Source organism: Tribolium castaneum, chromosome 2 (assembly GCF_031307605.1).
Source record: "Tribolium castaneum strain GA2 chromosome 2, icTriCast1.1, whole genome shotgun sequence".
Taxonomy (NCBI): domain Eukaryota; kingdom Metazoa; phylum Arthropoda; class Insecta; order Coleoptera; family Tenebrionidae; genus Tribolium; species Tribolium castaneum.
The window spans coordinates 18,395,054-18,418,344 of record NC_087395.1 but is presented as its reverse complement, the minus strand read 5'-3'; the positions used below and the strand labels follow the sequence as shown (position 1 = coordinate 18,418,344).

General features: G+C 33.1%; 5 protein-coding genes across 10 annotated transcripts in view; 3 read left to right on the top strand and 2 right to left on the bottom strand.

Moving 5' to 3' along the window:
* Positions 1-39: 39 nt before the first annotated feature.
* SNRPG (Small nuclear ribonucleoprotein G) lies at positions 40-552 on the bottom strand. The gene is made up of 3 exons (XM_962612.4): positions 393-552; positions 200-347; positions 40-144 (listed from the first exon to the last, which is right to left on the bottom strand). Exons 1-3 carry the CDS (start codon positions 422-424, stop codon positions 94-96), a joined length of 231 nt encoding a protein of 76 aa, XP_967705.1. The 5' UTR covers positions 425-552; the 3' UTR covers positions 40-93.
* Positions 553-648: 96 nt separating this feature from the next.
* LOC656138 (uncharacterized protein) lies at positions 649-2,023 on the top strand. Of its 3 annotated transcripts, XM_962687.4 has the most exons (3): positions 651-797; positions 854-1,597; positions 1,922-2,023. In XM_962687.4, exon 2 carries the CDS (start codon positions 909-911, stop codon positions 1,587-1,589), a length of 681 nt encoding a protein of 226 aa, XP_967780.2. In that variant the 5' UTR covers positions 651-797; positions 854-908; the 3' UTR covers positions 1,590-1,597; positions 1,922-2,023. The 3 variants fall into 3 exon arrangements, with proteins under 3 accessions (XP_008199903.2, XP_967780.2, XP_008199904.2); XM_008201681.3 differs by having other exon boundaries at positions 649-797; positions 857-2,023; XM_008201682.3 differs by having other exon boundaries at positions 653-797; positions 894-2,023.
* Positions 2,024-8,354: 6,331 nt separating this feature from the next.
* Positions 8,355-23,291, top strand: part of Msp300 (Muscle-specific protein 300 kDa) — a 116,026-nt gene continuing 101,089 nt past the window's right edge. For all 4 annotated transcript variants that reach the window (XM_015983524.2, XM_015983522.2, XM_064354980.1 and 1 more), the window contains exons 1-2: positions 8,355-8,626; positions 16,847-17,135. In XM_015983524.2, coding sequence (XP_015839010.2) covers positions 8,390-8,626; positions 16,847-17,135 — 526 coding nt within the window. In that variant the 5' untranslated portion in view covers positions 8,355-8,389. The remainder of the gene's footprint in view (positions 8,627-16,846; positions 17,136-23,291) is intronic.
* LOC103314785 (uncharacterized) lies at positions 8,641-13,792 on the bottom strand. The gene is made up of 4 exons (XM_008201683.3): positions 13,655-13,792; positions 13,478-13,608; positions 12,558-13,431; positions 8,641-8,788 (listed from the first exon to the last, which is right to left on the bottom strand). The coding sequence occupies exons 1-4, from the start codon at positions 13,767-13,769 to the stop codon at positions 8,661-8,663; spliced, it is 1,248 nt and encodes a 415-aa protein (XP_008199905.3). The 5' UTR covers positions 13,770-13,792; the 3' UTR covers positions 8,641-8,660.
* On the top strand, positions 17,550-18,660 carry LOC656471 (transmembrane protein 120 homolog). Its single transcript, XM_963000.5, has one exon. The coding sequence runs from the start codon at positions 17,606-17,608 to the stop codon at positions 18,644-18,646; it is 1,041 nt and encodes a 346-aa protein (XP_968093.2). The 5' UTR covers positions 17,550-17,605; the 3' UTR covers positions 18,647-18,660.

The window sequence follows — 23,291 nt, the reverse complement described above, 5'->3', positions numbered from 1 at the left end:
ATTTCCACCCTACCCCAAGCCCAATAAAAGAAAACTCGGTCAGAATCGAACGCTTTTATTACAAATAATTATCGATTAAGCCAAAATTACAAACTAAATCCTATCTAGAGCCTCCAACATGACGATACTGTTTCCCCGGATCACCTGTAATAAACATAACCTCAAATTTCAAATCCACACTAATTCAAAAGAAACGTACCACCATCCCTATATTGTTTTTCTTGCCATCCCGGCACTCTTCCACACTCTCGTCCACCACTAGATTCATAAAAGGGTCGAAACCGCGCAAAATACCAACGACTTGTCGGCCCCCATTCAACTTCAAACACAATTTTTTGTCCATAAATCTGCAAAAAAACTAGTAATACGTTCTACGACAAAACAAGACTCACTTTTTCAATTCCGGAGGATGTGCTTTCGACATTTTGTGTACTTTTTTGAGTTTTTAAAATTTAAAACGCTCTTCAAACGCTTGACACAAACTGACAGATTTGACAGTTGCTAAGTACAGGGCATGATCAGTTGTCCCAATTTTTTCACATTTTTAACGTATAGTTAATGCAAAAAATTAAACAAAACAAGTCATTGGTTTTGGTGATAACTGTAATCAGAAATCGGTAAGTGTTGCGTTGAAATAAGGCAATTGTTGTTTTGGTGATCGTGTCCTGATTGGTGTGGGCAACGTTTGGCGTCGAAAATCCCTCTGTGCTAGTGACATTTCGGTGCATCTTCGGTTTGACGTTACTTTTTTATCAACAAATTTGTTGGAATAACCGCTGGAAAAAGGTTCAGTAAAGGTAAAAGCAGTACCAGTACCGCCAGATGTTAACATTTGCTCCTCCGTTCCCTCTAGTAGTGCTCCTTCTAGCCACTACTCTTTACGCCTTTTCTAGTCTAGTATCGCCCCCATGGAAGAGGCCGAAGTGACACCGCCCCCGCCGCCGTCGCTGAAAAGCCCGTCGGCGTCGAACGAGGGAGACTGGACGTGTCCGGACTGCGGTAACGTAAATTTCGCCCGCCGTAACAACTGTAACCGTTGTTACAAAAGTCGGGGGCCGGTGTCGGCGAAAAAGCGCAAATTGGGGCACGAGATCGGTAAAGCGGCGGCAGAGAAAAGTCGCGGGTTGTTTAGTGCCGACGATTGGCAGTGTAACAAATGCGGTAACGTGAATTGGGCGCGGAGGCAGCAGTGTAACGTTTGTAACGCCCCCAAGTTTGGGGAGGTGGAGGAGAGGACGGGGTTCGGTGGGGGGTATAACGACAGGGGGGTGGTCGAGTATAAGGAGCACGAGTCTGACGACGAATATGACGAGTTCGGGAGGAGGAAAAAGAAGAAAAGTGAGGAGGTGAAGGAGATGAAAAATAGTGTAGATAAGGTGGAGAAGAAGGTTGAGGAGGAAGAAGAGGAGGAGCAGGAGGAGGACGAGGAGGAGGATGACGACGACGGAGACTTATCGAAATATGATCTGTCGGATTGGGGGGATTCAGGGGAATCGAATAGTAAACAAAATAACTCAAGATCTAAGTCGAGGTCACGGTCTCCACAACACGAAAAAAAAAAGTCATTAGTCGAGTCGAAATTTTTATAGACATTTAGGTGAATAAATCTGCTTTGTATGGTGGTAAATTCGAGTTAGGTATACACAATAAACCATTACTTTTATTGGTGCCTGATTTACATTCTTCTTCACCTGAAAATCGAATAGATTCTAGCACCAAGTGACTAACGAAATTTGTTAGTTTTTGTAGTTGTTACGCTGTAAAATATTTATCGTCCACGAGTAACCCATATTAATTGTAAAATTAACAGTGACAACTGTGCGTTCTTCAAATCAGGACTAAAAATCTTGATTTGAGTAGATCAACATGTGTAAACGTGAATCCTTTAGGGGGATTTTAATCTGATGTTTTCTTGTTTCAGTGACTTCCTAAATTTTCATTGCGCCAACCTAGGATTTTCTTTACTTATCCATATAAGCACTTATGTACGTTTACAATAATTACAATAAAGATACAAACAATTTATCGTGTTTTATTTACATTTTCATGATGGTGTCAAATTGGTGGATGCGCCGGGAAAACAATTTTGATTTGGAATTAAATATAGCGTGTGTCAGAACTAGCTCCCCAGAGAAAAAGGTGTAAGAGGGCGAGTCAAAACAAGAAATTATTTGAAAAAAAAATGTATCTCAACTGGTAATCGAGTTAAGACATCCTAAAGTTGGGCCTCTCCGAGAGCAATAGATTAGAGATTTAGTGAATGCTTGAATAGGTATTTTTGGTTGTACTTAAGACCATTTTAGAAATAATAAGTTCTTGTATTATAAATTTTGTCAAAACGTTATTCAGATTCTGTCAATATGACTGTAGTAGTCACGTTCATAATATTTACGTATTTTTAAAGCCTGGTAACCTACTTTAATTCAAGATCATTTCTGAGGTTGAGCTTCTGGGATTGGTGATTTTTAGAATCCTATTACTCGAACAACGTTCAAGACGGCTAATTTTTTTCAAAATTTACAGATACTCAATTTTTTACGGCCTCATTTTCTCTGGGAAGTGAGTTTTGATTCACGCTGTATTGTAGAATTACGAACTTCATTTGCTTATTTTCAGTTTAATTATAATTTATCTGATACACAAACGTTATAAACTTCGTTATATTATAAGCTTCTTAGGCCCAATTTCTAGTACAATTAAACCTCAGTTAAATTTTATCTCTCCGTTAGTTAGTGCGTACCTAATTGGGGTTGCTATGTTTTAACAGAGGTTTAAATTTATCTCTTCGATAATAGTATATTAAAAAAACAAGTTCATAAGACCAGTCTTAAAGCAAGAATTCATTTCAAAAACGAATTTTTTGAAAGAATGAGTGCTTTTAAGGTCTTATGAAACGGGTTTTTTATATTGATTTAAAAACATTGATTTAAAATTTTTCTTTTATCCAAATTTTGTCAAAAAATAAGAGTACTGATGATACCGGAGATAATCTTGCATAAATGCTTCCTAAAATTTGTGAAATTAGAAAAAAATCCGGTTCCGAATTTGCTTCTTGCCAACCTAAAAATTTTCGTAAAATGTTCCGTCAAATAATGACTATTATGACATCGCACTTGATGACGTTGCGTGCTTTAAGATGCCCATTAAAGCATCAAAATGGCGGCAAATTACAAAAATATATCTCTCGAAACTGGGCCTTACTCAGTTTCCTATTGGGTAGATTAACACGTTGCTAAGTGAAAAAGATTATAACGTATGGTATAAACAAAAAACGTTTTGTACAAACTGTACAATAATTTAAAAGTTTTGCATCACTTTATTTCTTGGATGTTAGATTAATTCGTATCGAAAATAAAATAATGATGATGTTAAATTGGTGGATGCACCGGGAAAAAAAATTTGATTTAGAATTAAATATTGTATAATTACGAACTTGAGTTGCTTTGTAGTTTAATTATAATTATTTACCTATTGTAGCAACGTTTTCTTTGTACCACATAAAGTTTTACAATAGATAATGGTGTTTAAGATAAGTAACTTTTACAATAAGATGTTTTGACAAGGGTGACCCGAAAATATTTACGATACCGATCGATTCATCTGAAAGACTACAGCCTGTCTGCAGTAAATCACACAATAAGCTGGCCTGAATGATTAGCTAGAAGCATCCTTGCGGTTTGGGGTAATCATAATAAAAATTTAATTGTGTACAAAGAAAACGTTGCTACAATACATACACATAAATTCAAAAGTTTTGCATCATTTTATTTCTTGGATATTAGGTTAGTTTGTATCGAAAATAAAATAACTATGAGTTTCAAATGATCATTAGGAATTAAACATAGGACTTCAAACATTGTTTCCTTTTAAACAATTAAAAAAAATCTCATGCAAGAGTGTATGTTTGGCATGTCTCATATCAAACCAAAAAATGATTACTAACACAGCGGTTTTTTTTCCTCTGGCATCAATACAAACCTAAAAACGCCACCATATGCTTCCAAAAAGAACAATTTTGTTCTTGCAGAATATTTGTCATTTTCCCTAGCAGCAATAACGGGCTCCGAGTGAATTCTAGTGATACGTTTTTGAGCTCTAAGGACTTCTGAAAGCATATTACAACCGCCTTCAATTATGAGATGACATTTATGCCCTTGAGAATTATGACCAGGAAATATTTGTTACTAAGGGCAGGGAGTAATTAAAATTTAAATTTTTCGTGACGTTTCGATAATTATTAAATCTTCATAAGGCTGCAATAATTATTCATCTTGTTAGCTGTTTGAAAACTATAAAAACGTCAACGTCGAATTTTTCCGAATTATTTTTTTTAAATAATATTGAAAAAATCGTAAAATAGTAATTAATGATCAAATCCCTCATTGAAAGTATAAATTACTAAGGTATTAGTGCGTGAATAATTTATAACAGCTAATTTTGAGAGAAAATGCGACTTTGGCGTTTTTATAGTTTTGAAACAGCTAATACTTGTTTTCCTTTAAATAAGACGTATAATTAATTATTGCAGCCTGATGAAGATTTAATAAAAATCGAAACGTCGCAAAAAATATTTTAATTACTCCCTTCCTTAAATAACCAATAATCTCTTTTGGTGACCGTTTTCAATGTAGTTTTCATCGAGAAAAACAAGCAGATCGGGTTAAACGGACGTTTTCCTCACGCAAATTGTGGTGATGCAAAACTTTTGACTGTATGTGTATTTGTTTAAACCGTAAAAGCTCAGCATTTCGTAGTTAAAAATTGAAATGTACTTTCGTTTTTTATAAAACGAGACTCGTCTATTTAAGTGAGTGAATCAGTTCCTAATTTGTGCCTGTCACTTCTATATTGGGCAGTGATGTTGCACGGGCGCCGCGCCGCCGTTCAATTTGGTCCTTAAATCGTTCAACTTCGTTGGCCCAACTCAGACATTTCAATCATAACGGGCCACCAAATCGCCTGTTATTATAAGAATGAAAAGAGCGTCGGTCTGCGTGTGTTCACGACGTCAGAAAGCGTCGCGGTGCCAATTCTAAATTTAAAGCCGGTTTTAAGAAGGGGGTAACGTACACGTACAGCTTTGGCTAGTCGATGTCTAGATTTTGCAGTTTTTGGTGTTGCCCACAAGGGGACACATCCGCGATCATCGAATTCAAACGCCAGCGATTTTTTACGGTAAATCTCGATTTCTCAAGTGCGATCGGGGGGTGAGTGTGCCATCTCGGGTGACGATCACGATTATTTATAATTTTGCTAAAGTCACAGAAATAACGGACGCCGGTTAAAAATATGGTTACATCTTCGAAAATAATTTTTGCGATAGAGTGGGCGAATGTCTCGCCAAGTATAAAGGGCACTAATTGTACAATTTCCAATTTTTTGACTTATTTACTGTTCTAAAATGTTAACAAGGAATCACATTTTTTGTTTCCTCGACTAGGACCGGAAATGACGTTCAAAAGTAAAAAAAAACATGTGCAAAGTAACTATTTAAATCTGTCCAAGTGTGTGATTTGGGACATGATGTAAGAAAAAAATTCTGTATAGTTACACCTGGACGTTTATAAATTTTTGTGTTAAATTTTTGACACAATTTTTATGTTTGTGTGACTTGGCGTTTAAATTATTGTTGATAAATGTGATCACATAGACGTGGGAAAATTGAAAACATTCCAAAATAACCGAGTCAACAAAATCCCCCAAAGTATACAGGCTGTTCCGTCTAAACTCCACATTAGAAGTTTTGGAAGTTTTTAAAGTGATATTTATCTGAAAATGAAAATATTTTCAAGATGGCGGCACTTCCGGTTATACCGGAAGTCGTTATCAACTTTCGTATTTTAAATAGAAAACTATGTTTTTCACTATTTTTTTGGATTTAATCTAAGCGAGTTTTTATCGGCTTTCACTATTCGTAAGTTCTACATATTTAGGATTTTTTGAAATTTTTGGATTGGCACCTTTCATTTTAAAAATTTTTTGAAATTTCGAAATTTTATTTGGAAAACTATAAGATAAAGTCTATATCTGTCTTAGTGTGTTAGTTTTTTTTTTGACATAGTAGTAAATTTTTTACTAACCACAGCTATTTTTGCAAAGAAACATTTCTGTTAAAACAAGCCACTAATTCTGTTCAAAATTTTAGTATCCGTCTTGTCAAAATAAAATAAATTCATTGAATGTTGGTTTAAAAAACTTACATTTCTCATATTTTTTCTCTAGTGTCTATGACAACCTATGACTAATGAATTTCTCAATGTTAACAAAAAGTTCGTATACCTTGAAAGTTGTTATCGATGCAGATTTAAATTCTTTACCTTTTGGTAAAATAAAAACTGTAGCATTTCATTTGAAAATTTTGAGTTATGGTTGTTTGAAGTTCTGCAAACTTAATCTTAAAGATTTTGGGTTTGCTAACATTTTTTAGAAATCTGATAGCACCAAAAAAAGATTTAATCTTCTGTTTTAAATAAGCTAAAAAGGATTTTAATTTTTTTTTAAAACGACGGAATTATCGATTTTAAAGTTAAAGATGCAAATTTAAAGATTTTCAAAAAACCCTAAATAATTCTAAAACAACTAAATTCAAGTATAGGGAACGCTGATAAAATCTTCGCAGTAAAACGCAGTACAAACAGTAGTTTCCTATTTAAAATTTAGAATTCCCACTACTTTTAATATGGGTTTTGATGGAACAGCCTGTATACACACTGAACCAAAAGTAACGCACAAAATCCCCAAACATTTTTTTAAATGCTACATTTTACTACCATAATGATATTTATGATGTCATTCGTTTTTAAGTTGTGACGTCATTCTTATTTCTTTAAATGACAACCAAAATTTTTGTTTACTGTTTTTGGTAGTACTAAGAAAAAAAATAAGAAAAAAAAATAAAAAAATGAACTGAAATATTAAAAATATAACTTTAGTAAAATAAAAAAAAATACAGTTAAACGCAAAATAAACTTTATCTCTTGTTCATGATTTATTTTATAAGCAGTAATTATTTTTTATAATTTTTTTTGTATATTTATTACGAAAACATTTAGTACTCTCATCTAAACACAAAAAATAACAGAAAAACAATCACCCCTCCTAAAATAAAGCAAGAGCAAAAAGGTAAATCTTCTTGTGTTATAATACTTTTATTTTTTTTATTTTCTTCTTTTTTTGAACATTTTTATACTTACCAGAAAGACAAAAATGAGAGATAGGACATATCTTTATCTCTGGCAATAAGAAAAAAATTAAAAAATGAAATTAAAAATAAAACAAATTATTTTAATAAAAAATGATAGTTAAACACAATGGGCTTTATTTTTGACTTATTTTATAAGCCGCAATTGTTTTTTATATTTTGTTTTGTATAGTTAACTTGATAACACATTTTTATGTAAGAATTAAATTGTTATTAACTAATGTTGATGTGAATTTTCTGTAGATCTGATGATGGCTGTATAAACTGAAACTGCTGTTATCAATTTTGAATACAAATTTTAAGAGTTTAAAGGACCTGAATTGTCAAATTATCAAAAATCAAAAAACATCACCCCTTACAAAATAAAGAAAGAACAAAAAGATAAAGCTCTTTGTGAAATACTTTCAATTACTATCAACTTTTATATTTTATTTTCTTCTTTTTTTGTATTTATTTTGCTACATTTTTGATTTTTTTAATACTTACCAGAAAAATGAAAATGTGTACTATTTATCTAGAACACTAATCAAAACTGTAAGTTGTCATTAAAAAAAATGTCATTACGTCAGAAATGTCATTACCTGACCTGACCTGTTCGTGGATTTTTTTGAAAAGTAAATAATGAATATATGAATTTCGTGCGTTATTTTTGGTTCAGTCTGTATAGAGTTTCAGTAACCGAATTTTCTAGAACTATGACAGTTCAACTGAAATTAAAAAAAACATGTTAAGCCGGCCCGTAAAACGCAATTTTTAGACAAATTCTATGAGCCGCCTCCGCAGCCGTTCCGGATAGTAGATAAATTTAATAGCGACTTGTCGTAAATCCACAAAGACCTGTCCGACTTCCATCCATCAGCCTTAAATCCTGCGACCCATTGCCTCACCTATTAATATCCAGCCCGAAAAAACAAACCTGACTCACTCCCAAATATTTACCTCCAGTGGTCGAACCTCCCCCCAACCCCATGCCTCGACAATCGCTCTATTTTTGCTCCATTTGCTACTCGCATGAATAAACTCGGCGAATCCTAAAAATAGGACGTCTCTGACCTTAATTCCACAACACGGCCTCAGGGACAAGACAATTCTCCCGATCGCACCTGCGATAACTTCGATATTTATCCGTCGAAAAAACCGCTGTGTTTCGTAGATCCAATGACCGATCATCGTTTGTGAAAGTGCGCGATGTCTGGGCAAGGGGGCCGCGGAGGCGGCGGCAGGTCGCCGCATCACTTCCGGCCGCCGTCTCCCTACACCCAGTCGCCGCCCCCGAGGCTGGGGAGCCCCGGAATGAACATGTTCGGCAATCGGTTGCCTTACATGCCGTGTCCGAGACCGCGGTGGCCCACGGCGATGTCGCCCGTGCCCCCCGGATTCTCGCCGCCTCCGGGACCGAGGCCGTTCAGGATGCCCATGCATCCAGTAAGTATAAAGAGTGGCTGGGGGGAGTTTATTTTTATACAATTGTGAGAAGTGCAAGGAAAAGGGGAAACAGGAATAAGGGATGAGTGGGTGGCGCACTGTTTCGTTTTTCGTCAATGTTGCGTTTGCTTCTTTTGCTTTTGACGCTTGGGAAGAACGAGCCTGAAAATGGATAGAGTGGGACAAGGTTTCTAGGTTGTCTCGTCAAGATTTAAGAGCAAAGTCGATTTAGGAAAATTTTTAATGATGGTTTATTCATGTTTTAAGGCTTGACCTTCCTCTTTATGTCTAGTAAACGTGTTATTAAGTACTAACACAATTATTTTCTTAGTGAATTTTTGGCATTGGATACTAAGACTTGAGTTGTTTAAAACAAATAGCATAGTTTATTAGGTTTGTTTGCACTAACTTTTGATAATAATTATTACATAAGAACTTTCAATACTCAGACTATCTTATTTGGAAATGAAACATTTTAAGGTTTTATGGAACAAGATAATTCAAAAGTGTCGGTTTAATATCCTTTAAAAAGACATAAAAATTAATGCATTCTTTCCGTGCAATTTGTTTAACTTGTTTTTTATTTTTTCCGATGTTGTTGATTATTTGTTGATGATTTTTTAACAGGTATTTATTTAATGCTAGAAGATCTACTTTTTACGCTAACTAAATTTAAGAATACGTGATCTGAACCGCCTTAAGTTATCTTAATCTTAACCCAGAGATCTAATTATAAAGAGCCATATTTTATAAAAAAAAGCTCAAGCAATTTTTGTCTTTTATCACCATCCAAGAGATGGTTCGAGAATTTTGAATCATCGTGTAGTTGTGGACGTTGTTAAAGTCAATTATTATCATCAGATTGTAAAGCAATAATCAAATAATCACATAATTCACATAAATCTATAAAAACTGGTAAAAATAGTCAAACTTATTGAGAAGTTAAATTTTTCAAGTGAATTGTAAATACAAAATTTTTTTTAAATACACTACATTTATTTCTTTTCTTTCGTATTGAAGCAGTGAAAGCATTTTGAATTTAAGTCTTATCTGTAATTTTCGTTAATTTAACATTGTTTTCATTTTTTTTTCTTATAAATTATAATTAAAAAGTGTACATGGTGAGTGACTTAAAAGTATTTTTTATTATATTATAAAAACTATTCTAGTTACACAGAAATCAGCGTTCACTAATAAAATAATACCTACTTATTATCTAATGTCTTTCTTAACGCATGTAATTTTTTTCAGAAGTTTTTTAAGTGAATATTAAAATATTAATATACAGGGGGACGAATTCCGAGGTCAGAGCGTTATAGAGAATCACTTTAGTAATTTAAATACAGACTCAACCAAAAGTAACGCACAAAATTCATATCTTTGTTATGAAGAGATCGATTTTATTTTTTTAAGCTATATTTACTATCATAATGACATTTAGGATGTCATTCGTTTTTGAATTGTGACGTCGTTGTTAATTTTTTTAAATGACAACCGACATTTTTGTTTACTGTTTTTGATGCTATACATGTTTATCTTTGTGGTAATAAAAAAAATAAAAAAGGAATATAAAATTAAAAAAAGGAATTACAATTTTTTTTAAAATATCATTAGTAAAAAAATATTGACAATCAATTATAAAATGAGCTTTATTTTTTGTTCTTGACTTATAACCAGCAATTCTTTTTATTTATTTTTTTTTTTATTTATTTAGTATGAAAACATTTAATATGCACGTAAACACCAAAAAATAACAAAAGAACAATCACCTATTATAACATAAAGCAATAACAAAAAGATAAATCTCTCTGTGTAACAATACTCTCAATAACTTTAAGCTATTTTCGTTTATTTTTTTCTTTTTTAGATTTTTTTTTTCATCATTTTTTTGAATATGTTAATACTCACCAGAAAGACAAAAATGTATACTATTTAAAGGACTAATCAAAATTGTAAGTTATTTAAAAAATTAAATGATGTTACAAGTATTACCCAAAAAGAATGACGTCAGAAATGTCATGACGTCAAAATGTAGCATAAAAAAATAAAATCGAACTGTTCGAGGATTTTTTTGAAAAATGACTTATAATAACGATATGAATTTCGTGCGTTACTTTTGGTTCAGTCTGTACAGAAATAAAATAAAGATACAGGGCTTCTCCCCAAAGTGCACTTTGTATTGGGTTTTCTTTAAATGTAGGCTAGAAATTTCAGTGTTTATTGTTATTTTTTGTGCAGATGAGTCTGGAGAATAATAATCTAAACCTATTTCTCGAAAAAATAACTTTATTTTGAAGTAAAAAAATCTTTAATTTTTGTACTTTTTCTTAAAAATTAAACGGCAGATTACAAAAATTCAAGAATTTTTACGCTAAAGTATAGCTAATTTTTTGAGAAATTGTTTTAACATTATTTTTTACAATTCTAAGAACGATCTTGAAACCAATGTTTCTTTGTGAGTCGTAAATTTCTGCCACATTCACCGTAGACTAGAATGATTTATCGCTTTTCTTGATTTAATAATTTTTTTGAAATTAGTTGTCAACAGTAGTTGTCAACAAGTTGTCAAAATCTTACAGGTAATTGTTTACAGCAATCTTACAACACCGCTCCAAGGACGATGATATTTCATACAAAATTTTCATTTTTTTGAGATTTTTAAATAAGAATTTAAGGAAATCTGGACTACTTTTATTGAAACAAAGTTTCCAACACAGCAATGTAACATAGCTTCTTCTAATAATATGCAACTTAGAGATTTTGCATCTTTTTTCATGATTTTTATTTTTTTATCTTACAAATGGTAAACTCCTCAAAAAAATGGTTACTGCAAAATGTGGACCTTTGGTCCAAACATGTGTAATTTATATTTTGTTGAAATTGATTAATAAATAAAAAAGTTACGAGGGGTTGCCCTTTTCGGTGGGACAGCCTGTATTTTTTGTATAATTAGACCAATAAAGTGATTCCCTACAGTACTCTGAACTCAGAATTCGCAAAATTTTGAGACACCCTGTAATAGTAATAATATAATCTTTAATAATAATTAACGACTTTTTCAGCTACCGATTTTTTGCATAAAACAATCTTGTTATACAGGCTGTTCGTTTTAATACGAGATATTATGCATTATTCTTAAGAGTTTTAGCCTAGAAAACCTTAGTAAAATGTTGGTGATAACGAAGATACAAGAACTTCTTTTTTTTAATTCCGGAAGCCGGCCCTGTTCAGATAAAAAAAATCAAAGGACTATTGGCGTAATCAACAAAAACTGTTCTGTTTCGTGTTAAAAGGAACGCGTCATCTTCACAATCAACCTATAGAATGACATAAGAAAAAATATTCTTTGCAGCATTTCTAAACTCTAAAAATTTTAAAGAAATTCATATGCATCGAGAAAAATATAAAACACTTAACATTCGTTTTTAAGATACAATAAAATTTCTAGGTACTTTTAGTAGACTCACCTTGAATAGTCAATCAAAAGAGTTTAGAAACGAATTTTTATCATTGTCATCGATCCAATGTCCCAATTTTTGAACGATTTCATTTTCATTTTTATAAATCAAAACTTTGAAAAAACAATTCTTAAGGCTACTGTAATAGATCGAACAAAATTCGCTTAGCCAATTACTTCTCAAATTAATTCGTAAGAATACACAAATAACAATGAAACAGGAAAGAACAAGATATGAGTCAAGGTAAAAATTGCGGGAGAGAACAATTTCAATATTTTAAACAACGAAACTCAGAACCAAATCAAAACTGAAGCCATAAGTACGTGTAAGTGTATGCAGTCATAATAAATAATTTTGCAAACCTTGAAGCTTTAAGACATCAAACAATGAATCCCTCACAAGTCTCGTTAAATCTTTACGACGCTATTAAAAGCCCATATTTCCAGAAATACAATAAATAGTGTTATTCTTACCTCCGTAATTCTCGGTTAACATATTTTTTATAGCGTAGGGCACGTCATAAAGTTGTTCCGCAACCGCGATTCCGCTACATTTCGGAGGACCTCTGGTATAAACAGGAATCGTGAACTGTTGGTTATTATTTTCACCGCCTGGACATTGTCCAGTCAGGACAATAAGAGTGTTTTGTGGGTCAGTGTTCTCGACAATGTGTTTCACACTTTGCATTAAAGGCGAATAAATATCTGAAACGTCCTTCAAGCAACCTCCTATCACAATCATGAGGAACCCATTTCGACAGTCCTGGACGTTGTTCAGTGTTTCTTTGACCAAATCAAAGAGGGAATTTTCGGTGACTTTTCCTATTTGGTTCATGACATTATTCTGCAGCTGTGCGATCGGTTTTTTGTTAGCGGGTGTGTCTTGATCGAATAGCTTTCCAAAGAAAGTTAATTTAATATTGGCCATAATCCCAAAAATGTCAAAGTTTGGGTCGTTTTCATCCACCGGTGTCATCCCTTGATTGTTATTATTATCGATGTGAAACTCTCGTTTCGATCGGATTTTGAACACCTCTGTATGTTCCGGTTGGGTGATTAAGTGTGATTCCGGTCGGTTTTTTTGGTTTGGGGAACCACCAAGGCGACTTCGGATATTTCTAGGGTGGTGAAATCGTATTTCCAAATCCTCTGAAGTTGATTTTCTGAATCTGAGACCATCACTGAAGGTGTCATTATCGACCGACGCCACTGCCGTGGTCATGCCCATGGTGTTTCGGCAAAAACTAATCAAGGAATAAATTCCCGTTTTGAGCAACTCTTCACAGTCATTTCCCTGCGAAGTGCAGCTCTCCACTGGCTGGACTTCGGTGATACCGGTGGCACAGTGCTTAAAATAACTTTGAGAAACCTATATAAAATAAAAAAAATAATACTTTCACTCGTTTAGTTTCAACAAATTGTAAAAATCGAATTCCACTGTCTTGACTGTAAGTCTCACAGGTATTAGTTTTGGCCAAAAATAGAACCACATTGAACTTGTTTCTGTTACCGTTTCCTTCATCCACTGCAAAATACGTTTGAGTAAACACTTGAGTGGAAATAAAGCGTACAATCTTCTGCGTTCCCCAAAATTATTAAAACTAAAAACAAAAAAGCTTGGATTTGACAATCTGTCATTTTATTTATGGCCGTGGTAACTCTAGCCGTGGTTAGCCGTCCGCACATCTGTGAGGATGGATATAACTGTGTGTTATCCGTCCGCACATGTCTGTGCGGACGAATAATATAACATTTGCTATTTGTCCGAACATTATTATTGTGGATAAATAACTGACAAAATGGGTGATAGTCTAGGTCCTTTGATGCCAGTAATTGTTGGTTGTTTCATGAGCAATTACTTATAAGCGTTTGGCGTTTAGATCAGGGGGTTACATAAAAAATAAAGTCGAATTTATATGAATTGGCATAAGGTTAGGTTAAGAAAGTGTACAGATCTTAAAGGAATTGGCAACTTAACAACCAACTTTGTCTTAAATGGTAGTACTGAAAACGCTTATTACAATAGTGAAAACAGTTTCTCTGTGTTTATTGAAAGTTATTTCAATTTAAATTTGAAATTATGACGTCGTAACCGTCTCGAGCATTTAGCCCAATATTAATTTTATTAATGTTATTAATATTATTTTAGGTTCATTCTACTTGTCCTAATATTGTACTTTTTGTAAATTTGTCCCCGTCCATATACTTAAGCTTAGAAAAAATGAAAAAAAGTCAATTATTTTTTCTAGGAACTCTAATTTTTCAAACTTTGCAAACGCTGACAATAAAACAACAACAACAAAACAAAACGACAACAACAAAAAAAACTAAAAATTCAAAGCAGGCAAAACTTAAACTTCCAGGATCGTTTATTGCTAATTTAAATCAATGCAATTTTACAATCTTTGTGGCACCACCATTTCTGTTTTTTCATTCAAATTTTTGAGTGATTTTTGAGTGTTCCGACAACATCCACTCAACATTTTCTTCTTGTAAGCGAAAAAACTTTACATAGTCTTCTCTTCTAATGGAATGATCGTGTCATTAATGTTTATAATATTTAGATTGTTTAGCCCGATGGAACAAATTTTGTTTTACACGCCTCCAATGCTTGTAAGTCTTACAATTTTCCACTACTAGCATACCTCACAGCAAAATATCGTTTCTCCTAGAAAATACTTACTTTCTAAAACAATTGCTAGTCTTCTTTAATAGTCAAGTAAACAAAAAACCCACACACAATAACGGTTACAAAGAAAAAAGCTCAGAACTAAAGAAGCTTACATTAAAAAATCCACATGGAAAAAAGCCCACTCAGATAAAAACTCATGTGGAAAAAAGCTCACACAGAAAAATACCCACTTACCAAAAAGCACACATACAAAAATCCCACAGAGAAATAATTTACCAAGATTAGATGTGGGTAGCATTACCGTTAGTCTGCTATTCTTTTAACTTTTAAGCCAGTTTTGAGATTTTAAAATGTAATTAATTTTCAATTTATAATGTAGGTAACTTCTTAACTTTTTATCACCTGTTTCTGGGGATGGTTTATTTAAATAAACCTAATCTAGTCTACATTTTAATTTTTTTACCCTGTTTGAAGCGCCGTACCCATTGATTCCCATCTTATAAATAAAATTGAGTTGACATTGCCCAAAAATTTTTTGCACCAAATCAAAAATTTTCTAAATATTTAATAGATCGGGGTGGCGATTCGGAAGTGACAAGTGATAAGAATTAATAAAAATACAGAAGTTCAGACTTTCAACTAAGTAGTTCATTTTTATTTTTGGTAAATATGTTGTATAGTTTCTGGGATATTTAGGTAATCTTTAAGTAAATAGGGTGTTATTTACCTAACATTATAAAGCTGGGGACGGCGGCTCGGAGACACACAAAATCTTATACATTAACATTACTTACATTCGGCTTCACCAACGATAAAAAAATCGTCAGATATAGTTTTATGATCCATACTTTCTATTTATTTACGTTATGTTATTAAACTTTGTTTAGTTATCAAGTTATCGATTATGAATTCATCCACGACAGCAGAGATTGTTATTTCTCTGTGAGTTAATTTGCTGCAAGCATTTTTCCGTGGTCTTTTTGACGGTTGAGCTTTTTTTCATGTGAGTTTTTTCTAGGTGGGCTTTCTTCTTTGTGGGTTTATTTCTGTGTGGGTTTTTTCTACGTGAACTTATTTCTGTATGGATTTTTTCCGTGTGAGTTTTTTTCGGTGTGGGCATTTTCCTGTGGGCTTTTCTTGTGAAAAAATTCATGGATTTGTTTACTTAACATCTACCAGTAATTTTTGGACAAAAAACTAAATGTTAGGAAAAAAATATTGTTAGGTAAAAACGAGAGTAAAAAATCATAAATGCTAGGTAAAAATTATAAACGCTATGTGAAAACAGTAAGCACAACTAAAGATAATTTACAGTATTTAAGAAAAAAATGTACCAATGCGAATCTTTTTGATTATTAGAGGGAATACGACTTTTTTAAATTCCTCGTACTAAATACGCAATTTATCCATTCTGTCTTTGAAAAAAACTTTAGTTTTTTTAGAGAGAAGGTTTTTAATCGAATTTTCACGTCAAAAATTGTGTTTAGTTCATGTCTAGCATAACAGATGTCAGATATCTAACTTAGCAAGTGGGTGTTTAATACCCAAGAAGTTATAGCTTTTTATAAGGAGTACTATTATTAATTCTTAGCAAATCTTATTAAAAATATATTATCACTTAGCATCTAGATTATTTTACCTAGCATTTACCATATTTTACTTAGAAAATGAATATTATTTAGCTAGCAGTTAATTAGTATTCGGAATTTTCGCTTTTTTGTTTTTTTTTTTGAATGAGAGATTTTTTTTAAATTCACGTCTGTGGAACAAAACCACCAGATTCTAGCAAAACTGGTAAATTAAATACGAAAAATTTAACAAAATATTCAGAAAAAAGGTCAAAAATTAGTCTATTGAACACGATAGTGGAAATAAATGAAAACAATATTTTCCACAAGTTTTCTCAAACGTATTGTTATTATCAGTTTTCATTCAAGCCTCATGGGTCTCGAGAAATTGCCTATCAACACTTTTTAAAATTAATTTTAAAACAATTAAACACTAGTTGTTGAGCTACGCCACATGCACTGCATTATGTAAAATTGTAAATTTATCTACGTTTAAGGTATAGTTATATACATAGAATACACTTCTTCTGTAAATAACCACGACCTTTATTTATTTTTTCCAGCCTTCTCCAGCCCCTCGCGGTGCTTCCCCTGAATATTTCCGAGGCATCCACCCCTACTCTCCCACCCCAGAATACTTTCGCCCCCATACGTTTTCCCCGGACTTTGGTCCCCCATCCCGCGAGTTTGAATACGTCGGTGGACCCCTAGAAACCCCACCTCTACCCCAAAATTATGACCCCGACGAAGAAGAAAGCGGACCCTCGACGGCCGAAATCATCGCCAACCAATCCCAGGACTACATCGATGAGAAACTTGCAGAGTATCAAGCCACTATTTACCAGTTGCAAGGTAAGAAAAAATTGGGCTATTCTAGTCGATTATGTAAATAGTAAAATTGGATGATTGTTGCTCGCCTTGAACACGTAATTGCAGTCGGGTTTTGATGTAAAGGAGGTTGTTAACCGAATATTTTTGAAATTGGCACGGATTTTGGTCTAATTTCGGGCGAATACGTTCATTTGCGTAAATATTTCTGCCGAATGGTGTCAGTGGAGTAGCCGCGTTTGCAATTAATCAAAATAATTGATTCATTTTCTGGAAGCTACACGAGGGACACTAATTCAATTATTTTTTTGATTAAATGTTTTTAAGTGCCGAGGCCAGTTTGTTATACCTGGTCATTATCAAGGTAAACACTCGGTTCATGGAGCAAAGATAATACAAAGTACAAATCTCTCTCCCCCCTTGTCTGTAATCGTTCACGTCCGTTTTTTTAATAAACCGATCATAAATCCAATGTGAGTGCTCCAAGTGTGACGATGGCCGAGCAAGTGTTTGACGATTGGCGCGAATTAAGTCAAGACTTTAAAAAACTCGAAGCCGTTAATAAAACATATCAAGAGAAACTCGACGAGCTCAACAAGTACCAAAAAGAGTGCCAGAAACAGATCCAGCATCAAAAATACCGCATCGCCATCATCAACAACACCATCAAACGCTCGAAAGACGACCGATACGAAGAACTCAAGGAGGAGATTCTTAAACGTGAGGCGCAACTTCAAGACATCCAGCAAACACTGCCCAAGGAAAATGGAAGGTACTTGAAAGTGATTTTGGGCAACGTCAATGTCTCGATTCTGAATAAAGAGGACAAGCTCAAGTACAAGAGCGAGTATGAGAAGTTCAAGCTGATTGTGAGTGCGTTGGCGTTCGTGTTTTCGGTCGTCAATTTGCTTTTTATAAGCCGGAGATTGGAGCGTCTGTATTTGTTTATACTGGTGTGGTACTATTCCACTCTCACTATCAGAGAGAGTATTCTGAGGGTCAACGGTTCCAAAATCAAGGGCTGGTGGATGGTGCATCACTACATCTCGGCCATAACGGCGGCAATTCTCCTAATTTGGCCCGAAAGCGACACTTGGAACCAGTTCAGGACGCAGTTTATGTTTTTCAATGCGTACATCAGTGTGGTGCAGTACTTGCAGTTTCGGTACCAACAGGGAGTGCTCTACCGACTTAAAGCCCTGGGCGTGAGGGACAATATGGACATTACGATTGAAGGGTTCCACCACTGGATGTGGCGGGGACTTAGCTTCCTGTTCCCGTTTTTGTTCGTTGTGTACTTCTACCAACTCTATTTAGCTTACTCGCTGTATAATTTAAGTTACGTAAGCGGTGCCACCTGGCACGTTAGTGCCTTATCAAAATTGTTTTTAACCTTATCAGTTGGAAACATCACGACCATGATGATGATTATCCCCGATAAGTTTAAGAATAATGTGAGGCTAAAGTACAGGGTACTTAGTCAGAAATTGTTCAGCGATAGCGAAAGCAAAAACAAGAAAAATAAAAAACAATAAAGATAGTATTTATAGCACACTTGTTTATTTCTTATCTTCCTCAGGTACATCATCACATTCATCGCTTACACTATTATTATTTTGACCGTCGTTTTCATTTTGTTCGTCATTATTTTCAGTTTGTTCATCACTTATTGCCTCCACCATTTCACAATCGATCGTTTCGCATTCCGAGACGGTTTCTTTTCACTTGGCTCCGCATTTACTTCTTCATCAATCTTTTTTCTAGGTGGGCTTTTTTCTTTGTGGGTTTATTTCTGTGTGGGTTTTTATGAGATTTTTTCTATAAGGATTTTTTCCGAGTGAGTTTTTTTTGGTGTGAGCTTTTTTCTGTGTGGGCATTTTTCCTGTGGGCTTTTTCTTGTGAAAAAAAAATCATGGATTTGTCTATTTAACATCTACCAGTAATTTTTGAACAAAAAATTAAATGTTACGAGAAAATATTGTTAGGTAAAAACGAGAGTTAAAAATCATAAATGCTAGGTAAAAATTATAAACACTATGTCAAAACAGTAAGCACAACTGAAGATAATTTATAGTATTTAAGAAAAAATGAAGCAATGCAAATCTTTTTGATTATTAGAGGGAATACTACTTTTTTAAATTCCCCGTACTAAATACGCAATTTATCCATTCTGTCTTTGAAAAAAACTTTAGTTTTTTTAGAGAGAAGGTTTTTAATCGGATTTTCACGTCAAAAATTGTGTTTAGTTCATGTCTAGCATAACAGATGTCAGATATCTAACTTAGCAAGTGGGTGTTTAATACCCAAGAAGTTATAGCTTTTTATAAGGAGTACTATTATTAATTCTTAGCAAATCTTATTAAAAATATATTGTCACTTAGAATCCAGATTATTTTACCTAGCATTTACCATATTTTACCTAAAAAATGAATATTATTTAGCTAGCATTTTATTAGTATTCGGAATTTTCGTTTTTTTTTTTGAATGAGAGATTTTTTTTTAAATTCACGTCTATGGAACAAAACCACCAGATTCTAGCAAAACTGGTAAATTAAATACGAAAAATTTAACAAAATATTCAGAAAAAAGGTCAAAAATTAGTCTATTGAACACGATAGTGGAAATAAATGGAAACAATACAGGGTGTATTAGAACTCATTCCCCACCGGAGAGGTGCTAGTGGTAACAGCAATAGAGATGGCAAAAATGCAAAAAAATGTAGGTCTTTTATTCTTATGATGATGATTATCCCCCATAAGTTTAAGAATAATGTGAGGCTAAAGTACAGGGTACTTAGTCAGAAATTGTTCAGCGATAGCGAAAGCAAAAACAAGAAAAATAAAAAACAATAAAGATATTATTTATAGCACACTTATTTATTTCTTATCTTCCTCAGGTACATCATCACACTCATCGCTTACACTATTATTATTTTGACCGTCATTTTCATTCTGCTCGTCATTATTTTCATTTTGTTCATCACTTATTGCTTCCACCATTTCACAATCGATCGTTTCGCATTCCGAGACGGTTTCTTCACTTGGCTCCGCATTTACTTCTTCTTCAATCTTTTTTCTAGGTGGGCTTTCTTCTTTGTGGGTTTATTTCTGTGTGGGTTTTTGTGAGATTTTTGTCTCAGAGCGTTTTTTCTATATGGATTTTTTCCGTGTGAGTTTTTTCGGTTTGAGCGTTTTTCTGTGTGGGCATTTTTCCTGTGGGCTTTTTCTTGTGAAAAAAAATTCATGGATTTGTCTACTTAACATTTACCAGTAATTTTTGAACAAAAAATTAAATGTTAGGAGAAAATATTGTTAGGTAAAAACGAGAGTAAAAAATCATAAATGCTAGGTAAAAATTATAAACGCTATGTAAAAACAGTAAGCACAACTGAAGATAATTTATAGTATTTAAGAAAAAAATGAAGCAATGCAAATCTTTTTGATTATTAGAGGGAATACTACTTTTTTAAATTCCCCGTACTAAATACGCAATTTATCCATTCTGTCTTTGAAAAAAACTTTAGTTTTTTTAGAGAGAAGGTTTTTAATCTGATTTTCACGTCAAAAATTGTGTAGTTCATGTCTAGCATAACAGATGTCAGATATCTAACTTAGCAAGTGGGTGTTAAATACCCAAGAAATTATAGCTTTTTATAAGGAGTACTATTATGAATTATTAGCAAATCTTATTAAAAATATATTATCACTTAGAATCTAGATTATTTTACCTATCATTTTCCATATTTTACTTAAAAAATTGATATTATTTGGCTAGCAGTTTATTAGTATTCGGAATTTTCGCTTTTTTGTTTTTTTTTTTGAATGAGAGATTTTTTCTGTGGAACAAAACCACCAGATTCTAGCAAAAGTGGTAAATTAAATACGAAAAATTTAACAAAATATTCAGAAATAAGGTCAAAAATTAGTCTATTGAACACGATAGCGACAGCGAAAGCAAAAACAAGAAAAATAAAAAACAATAAAGATAGTATTTATAGCACACTTATTTATTTCTTATCTTCCTCAGGTACATCATCACATTCATCGCTTACACTATTATTATTTTGACCGTCGTTTTCATTTTGTTCATCACTTATTGCTTCCACCATTTCACAATCGATCGTTTCGCATTCCGAGACGTTTTCTTCACTTGGCTCCGCATTTACTTCTTCTTCAATCTTTTTTCTAGGTGGGCTTTCTTCTTTGTGGGTTTATTTCTGTGGGGTTTTTATGAGATTTTTTCTATAAGGATTTTTTCCGTGTGAGTTTTTTTCGGTGTGAGCTTTTTTCTGTGCGGGCATTTTTCCTGTGGGCTTTTTCTTGTGAAAAAAAATTCATGGATTTGTCTACTTAACATCTACCAGTAATTTTTGGACAAAAAATTAAATGTTAGGAGAAAATATTGTTAGGTAAAAACGAGAGTAAAAAATCATAAATGCTAGGTAAAAATTATAAACGCTATGTAAAAACAGTAAGCACAACTGAAGATAATTTATAGTATTTAAGAAAAAAATGTAGCAATGCAAATCTTTTTGATTATTAGAGGGAATACTACTTTTTTAAATTCCCCGTACTAAATAGGCAATTTATCCATTCTGTCTTTGAAAAAAACTTTAGTTTTTTTAGAGAGAAGGTTTTTAATAGGATTTTCACGTCAAAAATTGTGTTTAGTTCATGTCTAGCATAACAGATGTCAGATATCTAACTTAGCAAGTGGGTGTTTAATACCCAAGAAATTATAGCTTTTTATAAGGAGTACTATTATGAATTATTAGCAAATCTTATTAAAAATATATTATCACTTAGAATCTAGATTATTTTACCTAGCATTTTCCATATTTTACTTAAAAAATTGATATTATTTGGCTAGCAGTTTATTAGTATTCGGAATTTTCGCTTTTTTGTTTTTTTTTTGAATGAGAGATTTTTTCTGTGGAACAAAACCACCAGATTCTAGCAAAATTGGTAAATTAAATACGAAAAATTTAACAAAAATTCAGAAAAAAGGTCAAAAACTAGTCTATTGAACACGATAGTGGAAATAAATGAAAACAATACAGGGTGTATTAGAACTCACTCCCCACCGGAGAGGTGCTAGTGGTAACAGCAATAGAGATGGCAAAAATGCAAAAAAATGTAGGTCTTTTATTCTTATGATGATGATTATCCCCGATAAGTTTAAGAATAATGTGAGGCTAAAGTACAGGGTACTTAGTCAGAAATTGTTCAGCGATAGCGAAAGCAAAAACAAGAAAAATAAAAAACAATAAAGATATTATTTATAGCACCCTTGTTTATTTCTTATCTTCCTCAGGTACATCATCACATTCATCGCTTGCACTATTATTATTTTGACCGTCATTTTCATTCTGCTCGTCATTATTTTCATTTTGTTCATTACTTATTGCTTCCACCATTTCACAATCGATCGTTTCGCATTACGAGACGGTTTCTTCACTTGGCTCCGCATTTACTTCTTCTTCAATCTTTTTCCTAGGTGGGCTTTCTTCTTTGTGGGTTTATTTCTGTGTGGGTTTTTTCAACGTGGGGTGGTTTCAATGTGAGATTTTTTTCTCAGTATGTGGACTCATTTCTGTATGGATTTTTTCCGTGTGAGTTTTTTTCGGTGTGGGCATTTTTCCTGTGGGCTTTTTCTTGTGAAAAAAAATTCATGGATTTGTCTATTTAACATCTACCAGTAATTTTTGAACAAAAAATTAAATGTTAGGAGAAAATATTGTTAGGTAGAAACGAGAGTAAAAATTCATAAATGTTAGGCAAAAATTATAAACACTATGTCAAAACAATAAGCACAACTGAAGATAATTTATAGTATTTAAGAAAAAATGAAGCAATGCAAATCTTTTTGATTATTAGAGGGAATACTACTTTTTTAAATTCCCCGTACTAAATACGCAATTTATCCATTATGTCTTTGAAAAAAACTTTAGTTTTTTTAGAGAGAAGGTTTTTAGTCGGATTTTCACGTCAAAAATTGTGTTTAGTCCATGTCTAGCATAACAGATGTCAGATATCTAACTTAGCAAGTGGGTGTTTAATACCCAAGAAGGTGTTGTATTCTTATGATGATGATTATCCCCGATAAGTTTAAGAATAATGTGAGGCTAAAGTACAGGGTACTTAGTCAGAAATTGTTCAGCGATAGCGAAAGCAAAAACAA

Excerpts from the sequence above, each read along its gene's own strand:
- SNRPG (XM_962612.4), bottom strand. The coding sequence starts at position 424 with ATGTCGAAAGCACATCCTCCGGAATTGAAAAA. Across the intron at positions 348-392 it reads CATCCTCCGGAATTGAAAAA|ATTTATGGACAAAAAATTGT; the intron begins GTGAGTCTTGTT and ends GTTTTTTTGCAG. Across the intron at positions 145-199 it reads AAAACAATATAGGGATGGTG|GTGATCCGGGGAAACAGTAT; the intron begins GTACGTTTCTTT and ends TGTTTATTACAG.
- LOC656138 (XM_008201681.3), top strand. The coding sequence starts at position 909 with ATGGAAGAGGCCGAAGTGACACCGCCCCCGCCGCCGTCGCTGAAAAGC.
- LOC103314785 (XM_008201683.3), bottom strand. The coding sequence starts at position 13,769 with ATGTGCGGACGGCTAACCACGGCTAGAGTTACCACGGCCATAAATAAA. Across the intron at positions 13,609-13,654 it reads TTTGGGGAACGCAGAAGATT|TGGATGAAGGAAACGGTAAC; the intron begins GTACGCTTTATT and ends CGTATTTTGCAG. Across the intron at positions 13,432-13,477 it reads TTGAAACTAAACGAGTGAAA|CACTGTGCCACCGGTATCAC; the intron begins GTATTATTTTTT and ends AGTTATTTTAAG.
- LOC656471 (XM_963000.5), top strand. The coding sequence starts at position 17,606 with ATGGCCGAGCAAGTGTTTGACGATTGGCGCGAATTAAGTCAAGACTTT.